Genomic DNA, 21806 nt, shown 5'->3' on the forward strand with positions numbered 1-21806 from the left:
CAGCTATACATGTTTGTAGTGAATATTGTTTTGCTGGTATCGGTATGCAAGCCATGACAATTTGATACATGATTTTAAATATTTCATTGTTTAAAATAAACAAAATGTACATATTTTTTTTTCTTACACAAGTGTACTTGTGTGATCACTGGAGGGGTATTTAAAATCCCACTACCTACCTTTTGTTGCAAAATATTTACTATAGGGATGTCACCCTCCACTGGCACATGTTTCTAGTTGATCTCCTCCCCTATATATATCCAACACACACACACAGAAAAACTTTGATATAAAATGATAAATTAGACTTGGACACAAAAGAGAACAAATGGTTCTTTAGAAAGCACAGAAGTCAGGCAGGTATTTCACATATCCCAAGCTCCACCATTCTGGGAGAATTTATTGAACCTAATTTCCAAAAGCAGTAGAAATCAATGTAAAAAATAAAGACTGTCAAGTAGGAGAAAGATTATACACTTGATCCCGGAATGTTATCCAGATTGTGGATTCCATCCTTATCGATGACCCGCACAGTGAATGAGGGAAGGCTCAAGATAAACCTCTTCTGAAGCTGAAAGAAACAGAGACAAAAGAGGTGTGTGAACAATTTTCTCCTGGTAAAAGGTGTCAGCATAAATTAATGCAAGGTAGGGAATAAAGCTTAGGAGGCTAAAAAGCTAGCTGCCTGTTGGTATTCAATTATGCAGGTAAACATACAAATATTTTGACTAGCTTACACAGTTGAATTCTTAAGGTGTAATGATGATACTGAAAACAATGTCAAAAGAAAAAAACAGCAACTATAAGTCCAAAAATAAAAAAAATCTGTAAACTTTACATTGCAAACTTTAACAGGCATTTAAAAACCACAGCAATTAACTGGTAGTGAATAAAATCTTCTGTGAAGGTTCTAAGTTGGAAACAGATCATGAAGACCAAGTAATGTGCAATCAAATGAATGTACCCTTTATTCTGTAGATAGTAAGAAATAAAAACTTGACAGATGCTGCAAAAAAAGTCTGGCCACTGGTCTTCTAACCCCTACTCTAAAGTCTGTACGGCGTCAAATCGAATGCCAAGTTCAATTTTACATAAAAAATAATGCATATCTTTTTGCAGGTGAAGAAATGTGCATTTATTGCTTTTTAAAATAGGAGCCTGGAAAGCATTGCATCCATGATCAGCAGATTGCGAGTGCAGTGCCAGGTTCCTATACAAATGGCCTAAGTGCTAGTCCACACCAGATGCAGTTCCGTGTGCTTTTTTTTCTGCACAAAATGCATGCACAGCGTTTTCCATGTATTCCAATGGCTCTAGTACACACCATGCAGTCAGTTTCCGGTCAGTTTCTGTACCGGAAACTGACTGCATGGTGTGAACTAGAGCCATTGGAATATATGGAAAACACTGTGCATGTATTTTGTGCAGAAAAAAAGCACACAGAACTGCGTCTGGTGTGGACTAGCCCTAAAGTTGCCTGTATTTTTGTACGTACGGTCATTGCAGAGCTCTAGGCAGTGTAAATGAACTACAGATATGCTGATCAGCGCACTCACATTCAAACTACAAGTACATCTGCCGTGGTGGATGACGGTACTTGTAGTTTATTCATTCACAGGAAACTGTGAATAAATGAAGTAGCTATTCGGGCAAAGCCCTGCACAGCTGCACTACTTTTAAAAAGTGACAGCAGGTGCATTGAGAGGAACCCCTACCTGCTGTCACAGGGAGGGGGGATAGAGGGAAAAGGTGCAGGAGCTGGAACATGTTACATATTATACCCAATTATAGGGAGAAACATGTAACATGTTCCAAAGGTGAACTTATCCTTCAACACAAATCTAATTCCATTGCGTGCATGTGAGCGGATTCTCAGGAACTCATAGGCATAAGACAGTTTCCTGACATGCTAGTCTCTATAATAGCTGATATTTAGACAGAAATGCTTAAAACTGGTAAGAATGCTAATGAAATGAGGGAAACATAAGGCCAGAACATGGATGGTTATCATGTGTCAATTGTTTGTCATACTCTTACCTCTGTTATACATCTCTTAAGAAGTTCTACTGCCTCTTCTCGTGTGAGATCTGGAACACAAAATTATCATCATCATAAAAAAATGCAGAGGAAATTTCTAATAATAAAAAAAATGTGGACATGGCCTGGTAATTGAACAAATTCAACGTCTCTCGTTTGTTTTACTTAGAGCTGATAGCCACATTTTAGGCTACCGTATACACCCTTTAAACCTTACATTTACTTGTTAGCATTGTCAGCCTATTAAGAACTGTCAAGAGGCACCTGATCCAAAGAGTCTGGTCTTCTGGGAGATGCACAATTACCACACTGTCTTGGACTAACAGTGGGCTGAGAGAAAAGAGAACAATGTTTCAAGATTCCAAAAGCAGTTGCTCCCAACACAGTAGACTGTGAGGTCAATTTACTAAGGCCAGCCATAGACAGTTCAAATGAGATTTGAAACGTATGTGGTCAGGCTGAATGTACCAAGTTGATCGTTCAATCAACTTGGGTACAACCAGCCTGCCAGATTCACTTGCAATTCTCGCTAGTGCCTGCTATAGCCACTAACATCCCCTAGCGGAGATGGCTTCCCCTGCCGGGAGCAGACAATTGCTCGGCAAGAGTTATTCCCCTGTCAGCACTGTCTGTATTGATGGGGGAAATCATGCAAATTTCTTCCTGCAACCCGTGCTTGCAAGAAAGCAATTTGCACCATCTATGGGCTGCCTTATATACTGCATGAAGTTTAAGTTAAAATAATTTATGCATTGTTTAACTCATGAACGTGTAATTCACAATTCATGTGCGCGTTAAATAGCGCACAAGTTAAATTTTTTATTTTGCTGCAGCGTGAAGTGAAACATTTAGCAGGGGTATGCTTGCCCTTGCTAAATGTGACAGTTCAGCTTATTGCTCCTGGTTGTTAAGGAGCCAGCACCCGCCGGCATCCTACCAACCATGACTCATCGCTGCTGTTAGTGGGATACCATGCTGACAGCAAAATGTAAACAAAAGAGCCAACAGTAAAAAATTAAAACAGCGTGCAGTTTTCCCCCTTAATCCATTTTTCTTTGGGGGGGACCTCACAGCAAAAAAAAAAAAAAAAAAAAAAAGTCATGAAATTCCCCCCAAAATCCATACCGGATTCGAACATGCAGTCCAACTGATCAGAATCTCGGCCGCCCCCCCATGTGAATGAGTATGGGGAAAAATTATTACTCTAGCCAACTAAATGTTTGAACGACAAGTGCTTGACATGCCTAAATGCGTTTGCAAAAAATGTGGCTTTAGGTGCTGTTTGATGCCGCTCCTCTCCTGGCAGGAAAAAGGCGTGGTTTAGACAGATTTTTGCCACCCCCTTTTAGGCTGGTTTCACGCTAGGGCACGCAATGGCTCACAGCAGGAGTCCAGTCTGTCTCCATTCACCGGTTCAGGTCCAATTTCAGCCCGAATTTTGGGCTGAATTCAGACCTGAAATGGACCAGAAGAAGCACAGGACTCCTGTGCAATTCGCACCGGAGATGTGTGAACCAGCTCCATAGAGAGCTGGTCGGTCACAATCTCCTGCTGTGCGAAGTGGATGCAGAGAAATCCGCATCCAGTTCGCAATAGTGTGAACCCAGCCTTAAGCTACATACTCTAGCAAATGTGAAAGTGGTGCAAACGCCATGCAATACACATGGTTGCAGTGCATTTGTCAGCAAAAATGGTTCCTCACCCAGTCAGTAGGCTCTGAAGCGCGATCCAAACACAGATCAGGCTTCAGAGTAAAGGGTATTTAGATGCATGTCTAAATCTAGCCAAACAGGGTTAAGTAGAGCTGGGCAAAGGCCCAGTGTGCATGAGACCTAATAAGACAGACTGTTATCTTTAGAAAATTTTAATATCAATGCTAGCCAGCATTAAGTATTTTTTGTTCTTTCTCCAAATAAAGAACATGAAATAAATACATTTATTCGGTCAAAGTATAAGCTAGGTTTATAGGTGTCATTTATAGAAGAGGTTAGCAACTGATTTTCCCAAGGGCCACATGAGAAACTGGAACTGTCGTGCAAGGCGAAACTTCATTCCACTCAATTATAATTTTGGATTTGGAAAGGTCCGTAAGTACGTAAACATGTAGGAAAAAAAAAAAAAAAAACTGGCGCCTGGAATAATAGGTACAACTGCTCCTGAAAAAGGTCTCTTTTAGACAGGCGGTCTAGGGATGGTAAAAGCAGGCAGCTGAGCTGCAGTTTTACCGCTTCCTCCAACCTCATAACAATCACCCTCTGTAAGAAATCTGCCTGTATACTGCCGTCCTTATTGTTAGTGTGGGAGCCCTGATTTAGATGCTCTGGTGATACTGAACCAGTACTGGTTTGCAAATGACTTTGTCAATTTCAGCAATGAAAGGGTGCAGAAGACAAGCAATGATTGATTGACAGTACTGCTTAGAAAGGGACCTGAGGGACTATAGAAGGAAGGTGTTGGTGAAACTGAAGACCCACCAGGGGGTAACTCTGTGATCTGCGCCCCAGCAAGGTGAGAGTGTTATCACACTAACTTATCAGCACTGGTATAACATGTTTGGAGGGCTGCATCTCAAAGCAGGCTCTATGAACTGACACTATGCCACAGCCTCTCTGCCCCTGAGTAATAAACGATTAAAAAGAAAAAATAACTATAACCATTTCTAGGCTACCAATTATTGCTGCTGCTTTCAGACTTCATTCTCTGCTCTTAAATAGGATGATGGAAACAATATTGTGCAGTGTTTGCGGAATATTTTTTCAGCATGTCAAAAATAGGCTCCATAATAAAAACTTCCTTTTGGGCAAATATCTCACCCTAATTGAAAAAAAAAAAAAAAAATAAAATCACATAAACATGTTGAATTAACCCGCATAGCTCCATAAACTACTTTTTGAATGCACTGTGCTCTTCCAGCCTCCGGGCAATCACAAAGTCCACTAAAATACAGTAATACTAAATCACACTACAGGGGATGTTTTGCCATTTCAATCCTTCAAAACACGATCAAACAGTGTTGTGTTTGTATGGTCATAAAACCAAAACTCTATATAGCACAGCCTGACCAAGCATGTACATCAGCTGGTATTTGCCAGACTGCTATTCACAGTAAAGGATGCTTGGTTAACCTGCTAGAAATACCCAACTTCATTTTATGGACTGACAACGCTGACATGGCTGCACTAAAAAAGTGTGCAGCATTCTAAACCCAGGCAGGAGCAATGAACTGAATGCACTTTGCACACTAGAATGTTGGAGGAAAGCAGATATGGCATTTGCACTTGTATTTAAGATACATAAGAAAAATGTTTAGAATTTTATGGTGACTGTAAAGGCCTTTTTTTTTTTAATTTAAATAACAAACATATCATACTTGCCTCCACTGTGCAGCTCGTTTTGCACAGAGTGGCCACATCTGATAACCCCCTCGGAGAAGCGCTTCCCCAAGGGGGCTACCTTGCGGGTGTGCTCCCGAGTCCAGCATTTGCGTCTATAGACTCGGTCCCGCCCCCAGCGCCACTGGATTTGATTGACAGCAGCGGGAGCCAATGGCTGCGCTGCTATCTATCCAATCAAGAGCCGGGAGCCCGTGGAGACACAGCGCGTCCCCACTGACTGAATAAAGGGGTTCAAGTAAAACGGGGGGGGGGGGGGGGGGGGGGCTGGTGAACCTTTACAACCCCTTTAAGTACAGAAGAATGTTTTAACAGTTAAATCTAATGTGATCAAAACTTATTTGCAGTGGATTATTGGTTTTCTCTAAGGAAAGTGGCTACATTTTCTGCAGCCTAATAAATGGCAAAGCTATTAGGTTTCAGGCACACAGCTAGATATAAGCCTCAAAATGCCATTTGTGTGACAGTCTTTCTCTATATTACATTTATTTTGTATCATTAAGGTGGTGGGAAGAGAGAGACACTGGAATAATAGAAGAATAATGCTACCAGCATGTGGCACAACTAGATTCCCAAAACCATATAGCAGTTTTGGGTGAAGGCTGCTTTTAAAGTAAATGTGTGATGAAAGAACATATGTGGCAGTCATTGTTGATCTCCTTCAAGTTGCCTGGCTGTTGTGCTGACCCACTGGTTTAAACACTTTCTAGCCAATGATCCCAAACATCCGAATGTATTTGTTCCAGGTTAGTGAACTACAGTAACAAAAGCAGAGGATCAGCATGACAGTTGTGCAATGAGCTTTTCCAGAATGAAAAGGGGGTTTCTGTTTTTCTAATGATAAACCAGTGGCCAGTGAAGCTGTCCATCATTGAGATGGGACATTAGGAATGGTAGTAGTATAGCTTAGGGGCATGTCCTGATACTCCCAAAAGTGTGGAGCCTTGCCTACCAAAGTGGCCTGGTACTGGGCTGCAGCAGGAATGTGTAATAGGCTGTTGCCTGTAGGCACCTGCATTTTATAGCTAAAGCAGTTTGTCCTTCACCACAATGAGAAATGCTCTTAGACCACCTGAAAAAAAAATTATTGTAGTGATATTTTGCTGCACACACAGCTTGTTCTGTCTAAAAATCCCAGGGAAAGACACCTCATTTTAGATACTTTTATACTCACGATAGTACTATTACTTTGTTACAGGGCAAGTCGTGGGTTAAGTTTTTAGTCACCCCCCCAATGCTAAACATAAGATGGCAAACTGTAATTTATCTGCTTCTTCACATAAACCTTACTTCAGGGGTCTAGGATTCAAAAGAATTAATCTTGATAAATATCTTGTTTTATTGACACAATGAACTGAAATGCATAGGGCAGTTCATACCTGGCTTGTAGTAGCGGTCAAGGATGCTGAGAGTGAGGAGGGCTCCATAGCCATGAGCTGCAAATGGTGCTTTTGCCAGAGCTGCCAGGTGATCCATGTAATAGAGGGAAGGACCGTCATGATCGTCGTAACCAGCCAGCAACAAGTTAACATGGTAAGGAGTCTGTGAACATAAAGAGTCATATTTAACCACAGCTATGCAACACCCATCAGCTTACCTGTAGAATAGAATGCTAAAAATTGAAACCCCGAAATACATGTACTTGAAAAAAAAAACTGCAAACCTTTCAGATATGCTATTCATAGTGTGAATAAACTAACTACAAAAGCATAAGACAAAATAACAAATCCAATATATTCACCTTAAAGTGTAAGTATATTGTATAATTCTGCAATGTTTACATTTTTGGTAAACTCATTAAACGAATCCAAGCTCTGCAAGCTGAGATAACATGCACTGCATTGATGCACTCATACAATTTCACATTACCCATGAGATAAACCTTCAGGAATATTCCTTTATCCCATTGTTTTGCAAATCTATGTACACTACAAACTGTATGATTGAATCAGTTCAGATGTTGCTGTTTTACTAACCTAACAGCTTATTATTCTAAATAGGAAACCTCCGTTTTGTTTGCAAATATTAAAAGATTCTAACTATCAGCAAAAATAAGTCCTTACGTTTAAAGAGCACCTGTCATTTCATATCCATCATGGCAGCACCCGTTAGCAGGCATCCACTCACCTGCTGCCGCCACGTCCCTCAGCTTGTTGCGTCACTTCCGCATCACCAGCCTTCCCATTAAAGTGAATGGGACTGTCGGTGAGTCAACAGCGGGTCAGGTCAGAGGAGGAGCCGCAGAGGGACAGAAATGCCAGTTGCTCTTCGAGTTGATTTAAATCAAGCCTTTTTACTAGTGATTTAAATCAAATCCACCCTGGTGGGGTGGTCAGGACAAATCTGATCATTGAAGGATATTACTCTGAGTTCCCAGCATAGCCAGAGAACTGATCATGATGTGTTCTCCTGCTTAGTGTGGTCAGTTTTTATTAGGGAAAGCAGAGGGACTGGCAAGAACACCATGGCTTTCACACGAAGGAAACAATACAAAGAGAACAGGATACTTTTTAAAGTGGTTGTAAACCCTTACAGACCACTTTGAACTACAGGTAAGCCTAGATTAAGGCTTACCTGTAGGTCCAAGAAATATCTCCTAAACCTACACGGTTTAAAAGATATTTGCAAAAAGACAGGCACCGCTGTCTACGGCGCATGCGCCGCAGACAGCGCTGCGCAGGCGTACCTAGCATGCCGCTAATGGCGATATGCCGTTAGTGGCGGCTCCCATGCGCATACGTGGGAGTGCTGTCATCGTGGCGCCGGCGCTGTGATCAGAAAGAAGTTGGACGCGCCGTAGCAGAGGGGACAGCGGTGACATCGCAGGCTCCTGTGTCAGGTAGGTGACACATAATGGGCTGCTTTACCTTTGCAGGAAAACAAGGAGGAAGTAAACCCATCAGGGTTTACTTCCTCTTTAATGCAAGAATTATGTTACAGTAGGTACATATCAGGAATACAAACTGTTGGGTTTACATTTTCTAACATTTTTATGCACAGTTAATTGCTATATTTGCTGATTTTGTTGATGTCAGTTTAGGCCATTTTCACGCTGGATGTGCTTTACAGGCACTATAGCGCTAAAAATAGTGCCTGCAAAGCGCCTCTTCTGTCACTCCAATGTGAAAGCCCCCAGTGTGAAAGTCCTGCAAGCAGCTTATTCGAGGTGCTTTAGGAGCGGTGTATACACCGCTCCTAAAGTGCCCCTACCTATTGAAATCAATGGGCAGCGGCGCCGAAACTGCGCTTTTAACCCTTTTCCGGCCACTAGTGGTGGTTAAATGTGCCCCGCTAGCGGCTGAAAAGCGCCGCTAAAAATAGTGGCGCTTTACCGCCGACGTGGCTCAGTGTGAAAGTGCCCTAAGTGTCTGAATCCAAGTTAATTCAGCATAGCTATCACTTTGTCTAGCAGACTGTATCTGAATTTACCTGCTGTGTGCTCATTTATTTTCAATGCATTTATTCTAACCTGTATCAATATATTGAGTTCATCTACCACTAAGCGTCCTAGTGTCCTTATATGGGCTTGCAGTGACTTTTATTTAACCAGGTGTGCCAGAGGGACTGAGGATTTCCTTGGAGTCAAGGCGCAGGATAGAGGGCCTAAAATTACCATGTGGCTCCTGGGGGGGGGGCACTACAGGACATGTGTACTTCAACTGTGTATTTGACTAACTGCCTACACCGACACCTTATTTAATGTCATCTGCAGATATTGACCCCTTACATAAATGGCTACAAAGTAATTCCTTAAATGCTAGACAGAAAGACATTACTGCACTAGAAAACCGCTATGTAATCTGCCCATTTTACTGTATATTTACATGTTACTACCAGTTTAGGTATGTGCAGTTGATACTTGAAATGACCATACAGCATAAATAATGAGCCCATTTATAAGAACATGGCAGCGCAGGGTCATGTGCAATGGGCAGAAAAGATGTTGCAGTTTTAGCCACTGTTTCCTAGATACTTTAATTTAATTAGCCGCTCTAACATTTATTTATGCCTACACATCCAAGACGCAGGCACAATTAACAAGAGGAGGATTTGGGGGGGGTTCTCTCAGTGTTTAAAGAGCGGTGCAGGAGATGTCTCGCCAAAGGTTTGTGCGACTCTCGAGATGCCAGCTTTCTGCATGTGTGAGATGCTCAGGCATAAATAAAAGGGTGTGAGGCAGTTTTAATTAAGCCAATACATCTGTGCCAGTTACCATGTCAGACTTCCTCTTGACACGGCTCGGGCACAAGAGATGAGCCATCTAATTTTCACCCATTCAAGGCTACAAACTGCAGTGCAATCCTACAGACCCCTTCTTTTACATCCAAGTTGAGACTGACCCCTTCGTATCACTCATAATGTCACTAGATGGGGTATTGTAACTTAGATCTGAATATTGCTGGAATGAAGGCAGCATGAAAGAATATCTTAAGTCTAGGATTTTTTTTGTAAGGAACCTAAGCTGAGAGAAATTTTAAAGCTGCATTTGTAGACATTCTGAAAATGCTACTTACCAGGCTGTCATAACGATCTAGTGATTTTCCGTGCTTTGTGTCAATACCCAGGATATGTTAAGAGATTGGATTTCACTTTCTACATGCTTCTTCTAGGGCAGTAACTGCCAGGCTACTAGCATTTTCAGATGGTTAAAAAAAAAGAAAACACCCACATCCCATGAATTTCTCCCTGCATAGGCAAAATGTATCCTACATTGACTGGTACTTAAAAGAACTAGGCAGAAACTACTGGTGCTGTGTGTAAATGACAGATTTCTATGTTCCCAATTAGCTGGTTAAAGAGGACAAGGCAAAACCCTTGTTGGCAATCACAGAGGTCAGACGTTTCATGTAGTTGGCCACCAGGTTTGCACACATTTCAGGAGGGATTTTGTCCAACTCCTCTTTGCAGATCCTCTCCAGGTCATTAGGGTTTTGAGGCTGAGGTTTGGTAACTCGAACATTCAGCTCCCTTCACATATTTTCTATGGGATTAAGGTCTAGAGACTGGCTAGGCCACTTCAGGACCCTAATGTGCTTCTCTTGAGCCACTCCTTTGTTGCCTTGGCCATGTGTTTTGGGTCATTGCCATGCTGGAATACCTATCCATGACCCATTTTCAATGCCCTGGCTGAGAGAAGGTGGTTCTCACCCAAGATTTGACGGTACATGGTCCCCCGTCCATCGAGTTGAGTTGTTACCAAAGAGCTCGATTTTGGTCTCATCTGAGCACAACACTTTCACCCAGTTCTCTGAATCAATCAGATGTTCATTAACTAACTTCAGGGCTTTTACATGTGCTTTCTTGAGCAGGGGGACCTTGCGGGCACTGCAGGGTTTCAGTCCTTCACAGCATAGTGTTACCAAATTGTTTACTTGGTGACTATGGTCCCAGCTGCCTTGAGATCATTGACAAGAATCCCCCATGTAGTTCTAAGGCTAATTCTTCACCGTTCTCTTGATCATTGAAACTCCATGAAGTGAGATCTTGCATGGAGTCCAAGACCAAGGAAGATTGACAGTTATTTTGTGTTTCTTCCATTTGCGAATAATCGCACCAAGCATTGTTGTCCCCCTCTCACCAAGCTGCTTGGCGATGGTCTTGTAGCCCATTCCAGCCTTGTGTAAGTCGACAATCTTGTCCCTGACATCCTTGGATAGCTCTTTGGTCTTGGCCATGGTGGAGAGATTGTAATCTGATTGATTCTGTGGACAGGTGTCTTTTATACAGGTAACAAGCCGAGATTAGGAGTACTCCCTTAAGCCTGGGTTCACACTTGTACGACAAACGCTCCGACATTGATTTTCACATGTCATGCGACATGAGCTCCCAATGTTTCCCTATGAGAGCCATCTTAACTGGTCCGACACAAGTCGGTCAGACTTTGCAAATGCTCCCTGCACTACTATGGTCCTACTTCAGCCCATTAAATATCACAAGTCAGATTTAAAGTAGGATCTTTGTCCTAACCATCCGACTTGTGACATCCGACATGGTGATTACAGCAGCAGTAAAAGTAAATTGATGTCACACTGGGATTGTTTTGATTGGTCAAAGGACAAGTCTACTATCACAAAGTCGGATCAAAGTAGTGTTCATTCAAGTCGGATGGATGTAGGACTGATGTCGCAGAGCAAAGTAGGAGGACAGTGGTATGACTGTCATGTAGTATCAATGTGAACCCAGCCTTAAGGCCGGGTTCACACTGGTATGACACGACTGTTGTACGACTGTGATCCTACTTTGCCTGGCTACATCGGTCCTACATCCATTCGACTTGAATGAACAAGATAAGATTTTGCTCCGACTTTGAGATAGTCTGACTTGTCCTTTGACCAATCAAATCAATCCCAGTGTGACATAAATTCCTTTTACTGCTGCTGTAATCACCATGTCGGATGTCACAAGTCGGAAGGTTAGGACAAGGAACCGACTTCAATATTCAATGGGCTGAAGTAGAACCAAAGTAGTGCAGGAACCTTTTTCAAAGTCGGACCAGTTAAGACAGCTCTCATAGGGAACCATTTATTTACACACATAATGTGACATGTGCTCCCAATGTCGGAGCGTTTGTTGTACCAGTGTGAACCCAACCTTTCAATCTGAAAACCACCATATTTTCTAAAACTAACAAATTTCTCTTTCGTAGAACATATGGCAGCAGCAATCTGTATACAAAAAAATTAGGCCCTTTTCACGTAGGTGGACCGATTGAGTCTGCTGTTAGTTTGTTAGGTGGACCCAATCGCACCATCCATTGCCCTCCATGGAGCGGCGGGTGTCAGCGGACATGTGTCCATTGAAACCTGCTGACATTCGATCCGACCCGCCAAAAACAGGACGGATGGGGGGAATCCGTTCCCGATCCACCTGATCGGACTGAATGACAGTCGGTCCGTTTACATCCGACCAACCATAGAGAACAGCAGGCTGTGTCCGCTATACATAAGCGGAGCAGACATAGACCTGTCATCTGCGGACAGATTGACCGCTGAGCACGTGGATCCGTTAGCAGAGTCCGCCCCGTGAATGAGCCCATAAGGGTTCCTTCCTCAGCTCACGTGATGGCACACTGTTTGAAGTCAGTACAATACAGACATCGCCTAAAATAAGAGAGTTTCAACCCTCATGTGTTACAGTGACTTCAACGACACGATAGGGATACAGGAGCAGCAGCACTAAGCCTGATCAAATGTTTTATAGTGAAAGCAGATCTTACCATTTAGGAGACAGCTAAAGAAATTGCTGGTAAGACCTACATCAATATCTGCAGGACAGAAGCAAGTAAGCAGTGAAGCTACCTATAATTAGACCCCATGGGTGGGGCAAAACTCAAAGGAGTTTAGCTAGGAGAAGCTTAGGCTAAAGCTGTATCTTCACCTTTCCATATTGTGGCTGGGCTCCGGTGTGTGGAGTTTCCACCTTATCTTCTGAAGCAATGAAATTTGCCAAAATCCTTGTGTTTGTAGTTCACTTGAAAGGGAAGCTCTTGCCCTCCAGAAAAGTGGAGATACACTTTAAACTAAACCTATACTTTGTCCACTGAGAGTGAAGTTAAATTATGTAGGCAGCTGCCATTTTTATACATGTGAAATGATACCTCTCTACTAGGGATGCCAATACTTTTGGTCAAGTATTCACTGATACCGAGTACCAATACCTTTGCGGTGTGATTTGAGCCCATACAAAAAGAATAGTGATGTCAGCCTGGGTCCACACAGGAGCGGTGCAAGAAACCGCATGCGATTCTTTGTAGTGCGATTTGAACGCATTCATTTTATATGGGTGAAAATCAGACCGCAAAGGTATCGGTTTGGGTATCGGAGCATATGCACGAGTATGAGCACTCATGCAAATGCTTAGTATCAGCACAGGTACCGGTGCAACCCTACTCTCTACCCCCCAAAATGCAAATAATACCTGGCATGTCTTTTAGCACTACAATAGTGCCTTGAGAGATAACCCCCCTTAAAAAAAAAAAGCCTTAACCACTTAAGGACCGTAAGGATTTGCCCCCTTATTGACAAGGCCATCTTTGGTGATATGGTACTATGTTGCTGTAACTGAGAAATAAAAAAAAAAAAGTAAAATCGCAATAAGCGTCTATTGATTGGTTTGTGCAAAAGTTATAGCGTCTACAAAATAGGGGATATATTTATGGCATTTTTATTATACTTTTTTTTTTTTTTTTTTAACTAGTAATGGCAGTGATCAGTGATTTTTAGCGGGACTGTGACACTGCAGTGGACAGATCGGACACTTGACACTTTTTTGGGACCATTGACATTTATTACTGTATAAATGCCACTGGCAGGGAAGGGGTTAACACTAGGGGCGATCAAGGGGTTAAGTGTTCCCTAGTTTCTAACATGTGGGGGCAGTGTATTGATAGGGAGTATAGAGAGATAGTCGTTCACGATCACTAGGAACAGCAGATCTCTCTCTACTTCGCTGATAGAGCGGGGATCTGTCCGTTTACATTGACAGATCCCCGTTCTGGCTCTCAGAGGAGCGATCGCCGGGTCGCCGCCGGCCACGCACACTGGCTCTGGCGTCGCGCGCCACCTAGAGCTCTTAAAGCGGCCGACGTACAGCTACGGTGATTTGCGCAGCCGTGCCAACCTGACGCAGTATAACTGCGGTGGCTGGTCAGCAAGCGGTTAAAAGAGTTGTAAAGGCAGTTTTGTTTATCTTAATGCATTAAGATAAAAAGCCTTGTGTGTGTAGCAGCCTTCCCAGCACCCCCTAATTACTTACCTGAGCCCCATTTCTCTCAAGCGATGTCCATCAATGTCTAAGCTGTTCGGGACACCCCTCCTGATTGGCTGAGACACAGCAGTGGTGCCACTGGCAACCGTGGTTGTCACAGTCAGTCAGCCAATCAGGAGAAAGGGCTGGGCCAGGTTGGGGCTCTGTGTCTGAATGGACACACAGAGCTGCGACTCGGCTCCAGTGCCCCCATAGGAAGCTGCTGACTGTGGGGGCACTCCATAGGAGGTAAGGGCCAGGAGCAGCAAAGAGGGACCCGAGAAGAGGAGGATCTGGGCTGCTCTGTGCAAAACCAACTGCACAGAGAAGGTAAGTATAACATGTTTGTTATTTATTTTTTTTAAACGAGCCTTTACAATCATTTTAAAGCATCAGCATTGGATTACATTTTTTGTATCCCTGCTGCCCAAAAGGGAGTCAAGTGAAGGTAAGTGAAATGGGTTGCACTTTCCCATCCCCTCTCTTCAGATGAACTTCTACTAGTGTCCTTTAAACAAGCTCAATCACCATTGCAATGACCTTCCTATAGCAACTTTTCCCATGTGTTATATGTGACATACTGTATATGGTTTATAAACAAATAAGCTAAATACACAGCTTGGATTACTCTTTACTTCAGGTAGTATGACATTTTAATGTATACACCAACAGTGGGCAATGATTTACAATGTAATTTCTTAGGATTGTTGAAATACTTTTCCGATTTAGCAGCTTGTAAAATTCCACTGAGTTCTCACCTCCAGGGGAGCTGTGGTGACAACAGACACCAAGACCGACCGAACGGTGAGACTGCACACGGGTGGTTACTGGCAGTGGTGAGACATCTGGGGGAAGGTGAAGTAACAGAGGTGGGGAGAGAGGAAAAAGAATCCAGCACAGCATGAATTGCACCCATGGAAAGTGACATGTACATGCAGGGAGCAATGTCAGAACACAATTAGTACCTTGGGTCACTAGCTGACACCTCTCAATCATTACCAAAGCAATGCAAGAAGATACAATGTTTTATTATGTGTTATGTATCATCAAATGCCGGAATTTCATGCTCTACGTACAATTAAAGAAAAGAAAAAAAAAAGTTTGATAGATTGTGTTTAGATCCTAGAGCACATGAAAAAAAAAATGTATTACACTCTCTATAATACTCCCCCTACTCACACATACAGTACATGACAGACCAAATATATATATTAATTACTTTGGAAGTCATTTGACACATACCCCCTAGCAGAGAAGGCAGCACTGAGGGTAGGTCGACGACACAGAGGTATCCCCCTGCTCTCTGTATGACATCATGGGGTCATCTAAGGTTGCTGATGGGAATGATCCTCAACAGCCTAGACATCTACATAGTCAAGGGGGAGAGCTGGATGTCAGGGAAACTGTATGTGGTCCACCGTCCAACGCTTTCTACTAAGTTAGCTCTATTCAAAACAGGTAGATGCTGGAGAATTAAAAGATAAGTTCACCTTTCATAACATTTTACACCCATTTTCAGTGTGTAACATGTAACGAACGGACCAGCCCCAGCCAATTCCCTGATCTGACAGCTAGTGGTGATCTTCTGACAACCTCCAAGACTCCCACCACCGAAAATCCAAAAGGTGGACACACCAATGAAGCAACAACTGCCCACACTAGCCAGGACCTGCCGCATAGGAGAGCAGAAGCCCGGCAGCATCAACAGCTCTCACGCTCCTATAGGAGCTGCCGCAACCACAGAACACTCAAGGTGTGGAAGGGGCAGCTACTAGAGGCACGTGAGAGCAAGTCCGGATACTCACAGCAGCCCTCCAGTCCACCCTGTCTACCGTCCTGGATCATCACACATGATACCTCAGCACCTCTACATGAAGTGTGCAAGCTTCTTAGATGTACGTGGATATTGGAATAAAGTATTGTTGGTTTTACTTACACTGACCTGGTGCCATGTTTTTCTCCTTTTTATCTGTTTCTGAGGGAACCCCAAACCTCAATAAGGAGCTGCCAGGTATGTATGCTGTTCAGTCACCTGCTGCCTTTTTTCCATTGATCTGAGTCATACTGTGGTTCTTACCTATTCATTGACTAGTTAGACTTGAATCATTGTCTATTACTTTTCATTTTCTGTTTTTAATAGTCCGCATTATTTTTATCTATTTTATTGTTATTTCAGTATATATATATATTACATACAGATACCATCTTATGTCAGTGAGCGTGGACTCTCTCACTTTTTAGTTAAATCGTTTGCTGTATGTTATTGGTGTGTGAATCGCATGAGTGGCTGAACAGAATTACAAATCTTTTGGCAGGAAAACACTTAACGCTGTATATAGATGTTTAGCTTTAATGAAGCAAAAGCAGCTTACTACCTTACCTAGAAAAATACATTCAGAACTTTAAATTCCTGCATTCACTGCAATATTTTCATAGGATTCCTGGTTTATTTAAATGTTCCCAAAGTGACTTGAACACCTTTCTTACAATTCAGAGTAAAGAAAAGCTTCTTTTGCTGAGCCGGCGAGTTACCAGCTCTCAGCAGGCATTTGCTGCTTAGCACGTCTACGCTCTCTCTTCAGGAGTGAGATAACAGCGCTGTCTCAGTTTCAGATCCCCCAGAGAGCCTTGTATAAGGGCTAGGGAATTTACACCTGTGATGCTGTATCTGTATCAGCAGAGTAAAGACAAACACCTACCTTATTACACAAAGGGTAGGAACCAGGCTAATGACATGGCAACAGGCTCCTTGTTTAACAAGTGTATAAACCTGTGTACTCCGTCCCAAATCATGATGCTTCTTTATAAAAAAAAAAAGCAAATTTTAAGTTCCATACTAGGGTTGTCCCGATACCACTTTTTTAGGACCGAGTATAAGTACCGATACTTTTTTTCAAGTACTCGCCGATACCGATTACCGATACTTTTTTTTTAATGTCACGTGACAGTGTTTTTTTTTTTTTTTTTTTAACAATGCTTTCTTTTTTTTTTTAGGGGGGGGGGTGAACGGTGTCTGTGTGTTTTTTTTATTTACATTTTTATTATTTTTTAGAATAATATTTTTTTTATTATTATTTATTGCAATATGTGTGTTTTTTTTTTTTTTTTTAAATCAGCCCTGTTGGGGGGCTTTTTTTAAAATATTAGGGGTCTTAACAGACCCCTGATATCTCCCCCTTGAGACAGAGAAAGAGACAGAGGATAGAGATTCCCCAGTCCCTTTCTCTGCAGCCTCAGCTGCACTGAGAATGAATGGAGAGAAGACAGCGGCTCCTCTCCATTCATAAACTGACACATTGTAATCACAGAAGATTACAATGTCTCAGTTATGTGAATGGACAGAGCCAGCTGACTCTGTCCATTCACAAAAGGAGGACATAGAGAGAGAGACAGCACAACGGAGGGGGACAGAGGAAGAGAGAGAGGGACAGCAGTACGGAGGGGGACAGAGGAACGGAGGGGGAAAGCGGAACGAAGAGGGACAGAGGAACAGAGGGGGACAGAGGAACGAAGAGGGACAGAGGAACAGAGGGGGACAGAGGAACGAAGAGGGACAGCGGAACGGAGGGGGGACAGAGGAACGGAGGGGGGACAGAGGAACGGAGGGGGGACAGAGGAACGGAGGGGGGACAGAGGAACGGAGGGGGGACAGAGGAACGGAGGGGGGACAGAGGAACGGAGGGGGGACAGAGGAACGGAGGGGGGACAGAGGAACGGAGGGGGGACAGAGGAACGGAGGGGGGACAGAGGAACGGAGGGGGGACAGAGGAACGGAGGGGGACAGCAGAACGGAGGGGGACAGCAGAACGGAGGGGGCATGGAGGATGCGGTGACAGTCAGCGGTGGTCACGTGTGGGGGAGTTACAAGCACCGATCACCGCTGTATGTCACTAAGCAGCTGAAAGCCGCGGGGGGAGAAGCTTGTAACTCCCCACACGCCAATCACCACTGACTGTCCAGGTATCGGCGGAAGCATTTGCCCGAGTACAAGTACTTGGGCAAATGCTCAGTATCGGTGCCGAGGGACAACCCTATTCCATACTGAAACTTATAGCATAAAACATACTTGTACTGCCTATAAAGTAATAAAGCTGGCATAAAGAGACCCTTTTCTGCATCAATGAGTTGGACCTTAAAGATCAGAACATCAATTATGTAGGGGGAATGAAACTCCCAAAACTTAACTTCTAATATACTTTGATATATAATAAAACTATCAAAATGAAATCATTTGCGATTGTCTCACAAAAAGACAAGAAACAAAGTTAAAGAATCTCTCTAACCTTCAGTGGTTTTCAGTCCCTGGACAGGAAGATGTACAAGAAGCTTTGACTATGGGTGGTTTTAGTTAAAGTTTCCAATCTGCAGCGTATGCTGGTCTTTTTCTTGTCCACCACTCATTTGGTGGCAAAATCCCTCTCTGCACTCTCTCTCCAAACCATATTGTTTTGGAGGTGGCAGTGGTCCCTCGAGGTGGCAGGTTGTCTTGCAAATGACAGGTGCAGGATGGAGTGGCTCTCTTTAGTCTTGTGCAACCTTCATTCCACTGACGACAAGTTAAAAGGAAAGGGTCTTACAAATGCCCTTGATTTTTTGCCAGTTCCAGGACCTGAAACACGACCTTAAGTTTATGATACAATGTGTTCATTTCTCTTTTAATCCATATTGATGATTATATACATTACTGCCTTGTTATCCGACAGGTTAGGCTACATTCACATAAGCAATGGGGTGAAGATAGTTTGCTGCATTCAGAGGTGGCTACATACTGCCTCTGGACGAAGCAACACTGCTATGGCCACCTACAAACTGGCCAATTAGCCACAGCCAGTTTGTGTGCAGCCAAAACTCTGCAGAGACATCCACCTTGGATGCATACTGGTCGGTAAGAGCCTCTATTCGCATGCAACGCTCTGATAGCTAGTTATAGTCAGGTCCATAAATATTGGGACATCAACACAATTCTAATCTTTTTGGCTCTATACACTACCACAATGGATTTAAAATGAAACGAACAAGATGTGCTTTAACTGCCGACTTTCAGGTTTAATTTAAGGATATTTACATCCAAATCAGGTGAACGGTGTAGGAATTACAACAGTTTGTATATGTGCCTCCCACTTTTTAAGGGACCAAAAGTAATGGGACAGATTAACAATCATCCATCAAACTTTCACTTTTTAATACTTGGTTGCAAATCCTTTGCAGTCAATTACAGCCTGAAGTCTGAAACGCATAGACATCATCAGACGCTGGGTTTCATGTGAGGTCAGGTGATTGACTTTGCATTTGCATAACATTCCACTTCTTTCCCTTAAAAAACTCTGGTTGCTTTCGCAGTATGCTTCGGGTCATTTTCCATCTGCACTGTGAAGCGCCGTCCAATGAGTTCTGAAGCATTTTGCTGAATATTAGCAGATAATATTGCCCGAAACACTTCAGAATTCATCTTGCTGCTTTTGTCAGCAGTCACATCATCAATAAATACAAGAGAACCAGTTCCACTGGTAGCCATACATGACCACGCCATGACACTACCACCACCATGCTTCACTGATGAGGTGGTATGCTTTGGATCATGAGCAGTTCCTTTCCTTCTCCATACTCTTCTCTTCCCATCACTCTGGTACAAGTTGATCTTGGTCTCATCTGTCCATAGGATGTTGTTCCAGAACTGTAAAGGCTTTTTTAGATGTTGTTTAGCAAACTCTAATCTGGCCTTCCTGTTTTTGAGGCTCACCAATGGTTTACATCTTGTGGTGAACCCTCTGTATTCACTCTGGTGAAGTCTTCTCTCAATTGTTGACTTTGACACACATACACCTACCTCCTGGAGAGTGTTCTTGATCTGGCCAACTGTTGTGAAGGGTGTTTTCTTCACCAGGGAACAAATTCTTCGCTCATCCACCACAGTTGTTTTCCATGGTCTACCGGGTCTTTTGGTGTTGCTGCGCTCACCGGTGCATTCTTTCTTTTTAAGGATGTTCCAAACAGTTGATTTGGCCCCACCTAATGTTTTTGCTATCTCTCCGATGGGTTTGTTTTGTTTTTTTCAGCCTAATGATGGCTTGCTTCACTGATAGTGACAGTTCTTTGAATCTCATATTGAGAGTTGACAGCAACAGATTCCAAAAGCAAATAGCACACTTGAAATTAACTCTGGACCTTTTATCTGCTCATTGTAAATAGGATAATGAGGGAATAACACACACCTGGCCATGGAACAGCTGAGCAGCCAAATGTCCCATTACTTTTGGTCCGTTAAAAAGTGGGAGGCACATATACAAACTGTTGTAATTTCTACACCGTTCACCTGATTTGGATGTAAATACCCTCAAATTAAAGCCGAAAGTCTGCTGTTAAAGCACATCTTGTTAGTTTAATTTCAAATCCATTGTGGTGGTGTATAGAGCCAAAAAGATTAGAATTGTGTTGATGTCCCAATATTTATAGACCTGACTGTAGATGTGAACAGTGGTGGCATTGTGCCATTGATATATAAAGTGCCAATCGGCCAGCTGCAGCTGTTTGCTCATGGTATATGCAGGCAGCGTTTAGAACTGCTACCTAGAGCCGCCACCCCTGGTTGATGCTGTCCAACAGTGTGAATGTAACCTTAGAGGTCTGAGATTCTGCTGTACCAGACAAAGGTCCTGCTACCTGCCTTTGACACCTACTAAAGTACAGTACATTCAAAAAATCTGTACCTGCAACCATACCTGAAAACTGAATTTTACCTATGCCAAGAGAGTGCAAACAAGTTACAAAAGACTCATGTCAAGAGGCTACTGCCACATTATTAGACTGCAAAAAAATAAATAATAATAATAATATGGAAATGGCACTTCAGCTGTTATCGCTAAATATCAAACTTAAATTCAAATTCATACATTATGTCATGTGGAAAAACATCAATTTGAAACTCATATCAAGTTTTAAAAACTTATTTGGATTCTATCTGTTAGCAATAGGTCACCAAAAAGAGGGGGCAATCTGTACCAATTGCTACATTTCAGAGGCTGTACAGTGGTAACAGCAGGGGCTCTGAACACTGTGATCTTTAACAATAGTTTTACACACCCCACTCCCTCTTAGACAGCACCATCTGTAGCACAGCGTTACATCTCCGGCATGCAAAACACATCTGCCTCTGCCAGTGTCCCCCCACTGAGTTACCCATCTGGAACAGGTGCAGAGAATCCAGGCACACAGAAGAATGGAAGGGGCAATGCAGGACCTCTATCGGAAGGAGGAAAAGGGCTGGCACTCACGGAATAAAGGAGTCAGGACCAAGTGTGGCACCATGTCACATCCTGCTAAATGTGTCTGCCAAAAAGCGTGTTCAATTACCCTCGTTAGCGGCATTAACTTTCGGCGTGTATAGCAAATGGATTTCAGCACTTGGGAGACAGGATACTTAAATATAACAGCTTTACCTGCACCATCTGTTTCAGAGGGTTATGCGAGCACCCGAATATTAAACTGTAGCTAGATGTTAAATGAGGAGAGGAGCTCACAAGGTTCCTGCTGCTTCCTTCCTAAGCAGCAGCTTGTCATACAGATGAGAGGATTTTTGCTGCTGTCAACATTCTCCCATAAACAATACTTTACTGGAAAGAAGAACAACGCTCA

At 43.0% G+C, this 21806-nt stretch overlaps 1 protein-coding gene across 1 annotated transcript in view; it reads right to left on the bottom strand.

Moving 5' to 3' along the window:
• Positions 1 to 363: 363 nt before the first annotated feature.
• The window catches only part of PSMB2 (proteasome 20S subunit beta 2), a 30970-nt gene continuing 9527 nt past the window's right edge, over positions 364 to 21806 (bottom strand). Inside the window, exons 4-6 of the mRNA XM_073615593.1 lie at positions 6809 to 6971; positions 2038 to 2087; positions 364 to 571 (exon numbers count right to left, since the gene is read on the bottom strand). Coding sequence (XP_073471694.1) covers positions 470 to 571; positions 2038 to 2087; positions 6809 to 6971 — 315 coding nt within the window. The 3' untranslated portion in view covers positions 364 to 469. The remainder of the gene's footprint in view (positions 572 to 2037; positions 2088 to 6808; positions 6972 to 21806) is intronic.

The sequence above is a fragment of the Aquarana catesbeiana genome, linkage group LG02 (genome assembly GCF_042186555.1).
Source record: "Aquarana catesbeiana isolate 2022-GZ linkage group LG02, ASM4218655v1, whole genome shotgun sequence".
NCBI lineage: Eukaryota > Metazoa > Chordata > Amphibia > Anura > Ranidae > Aquarana > Aquarana catesbeiana.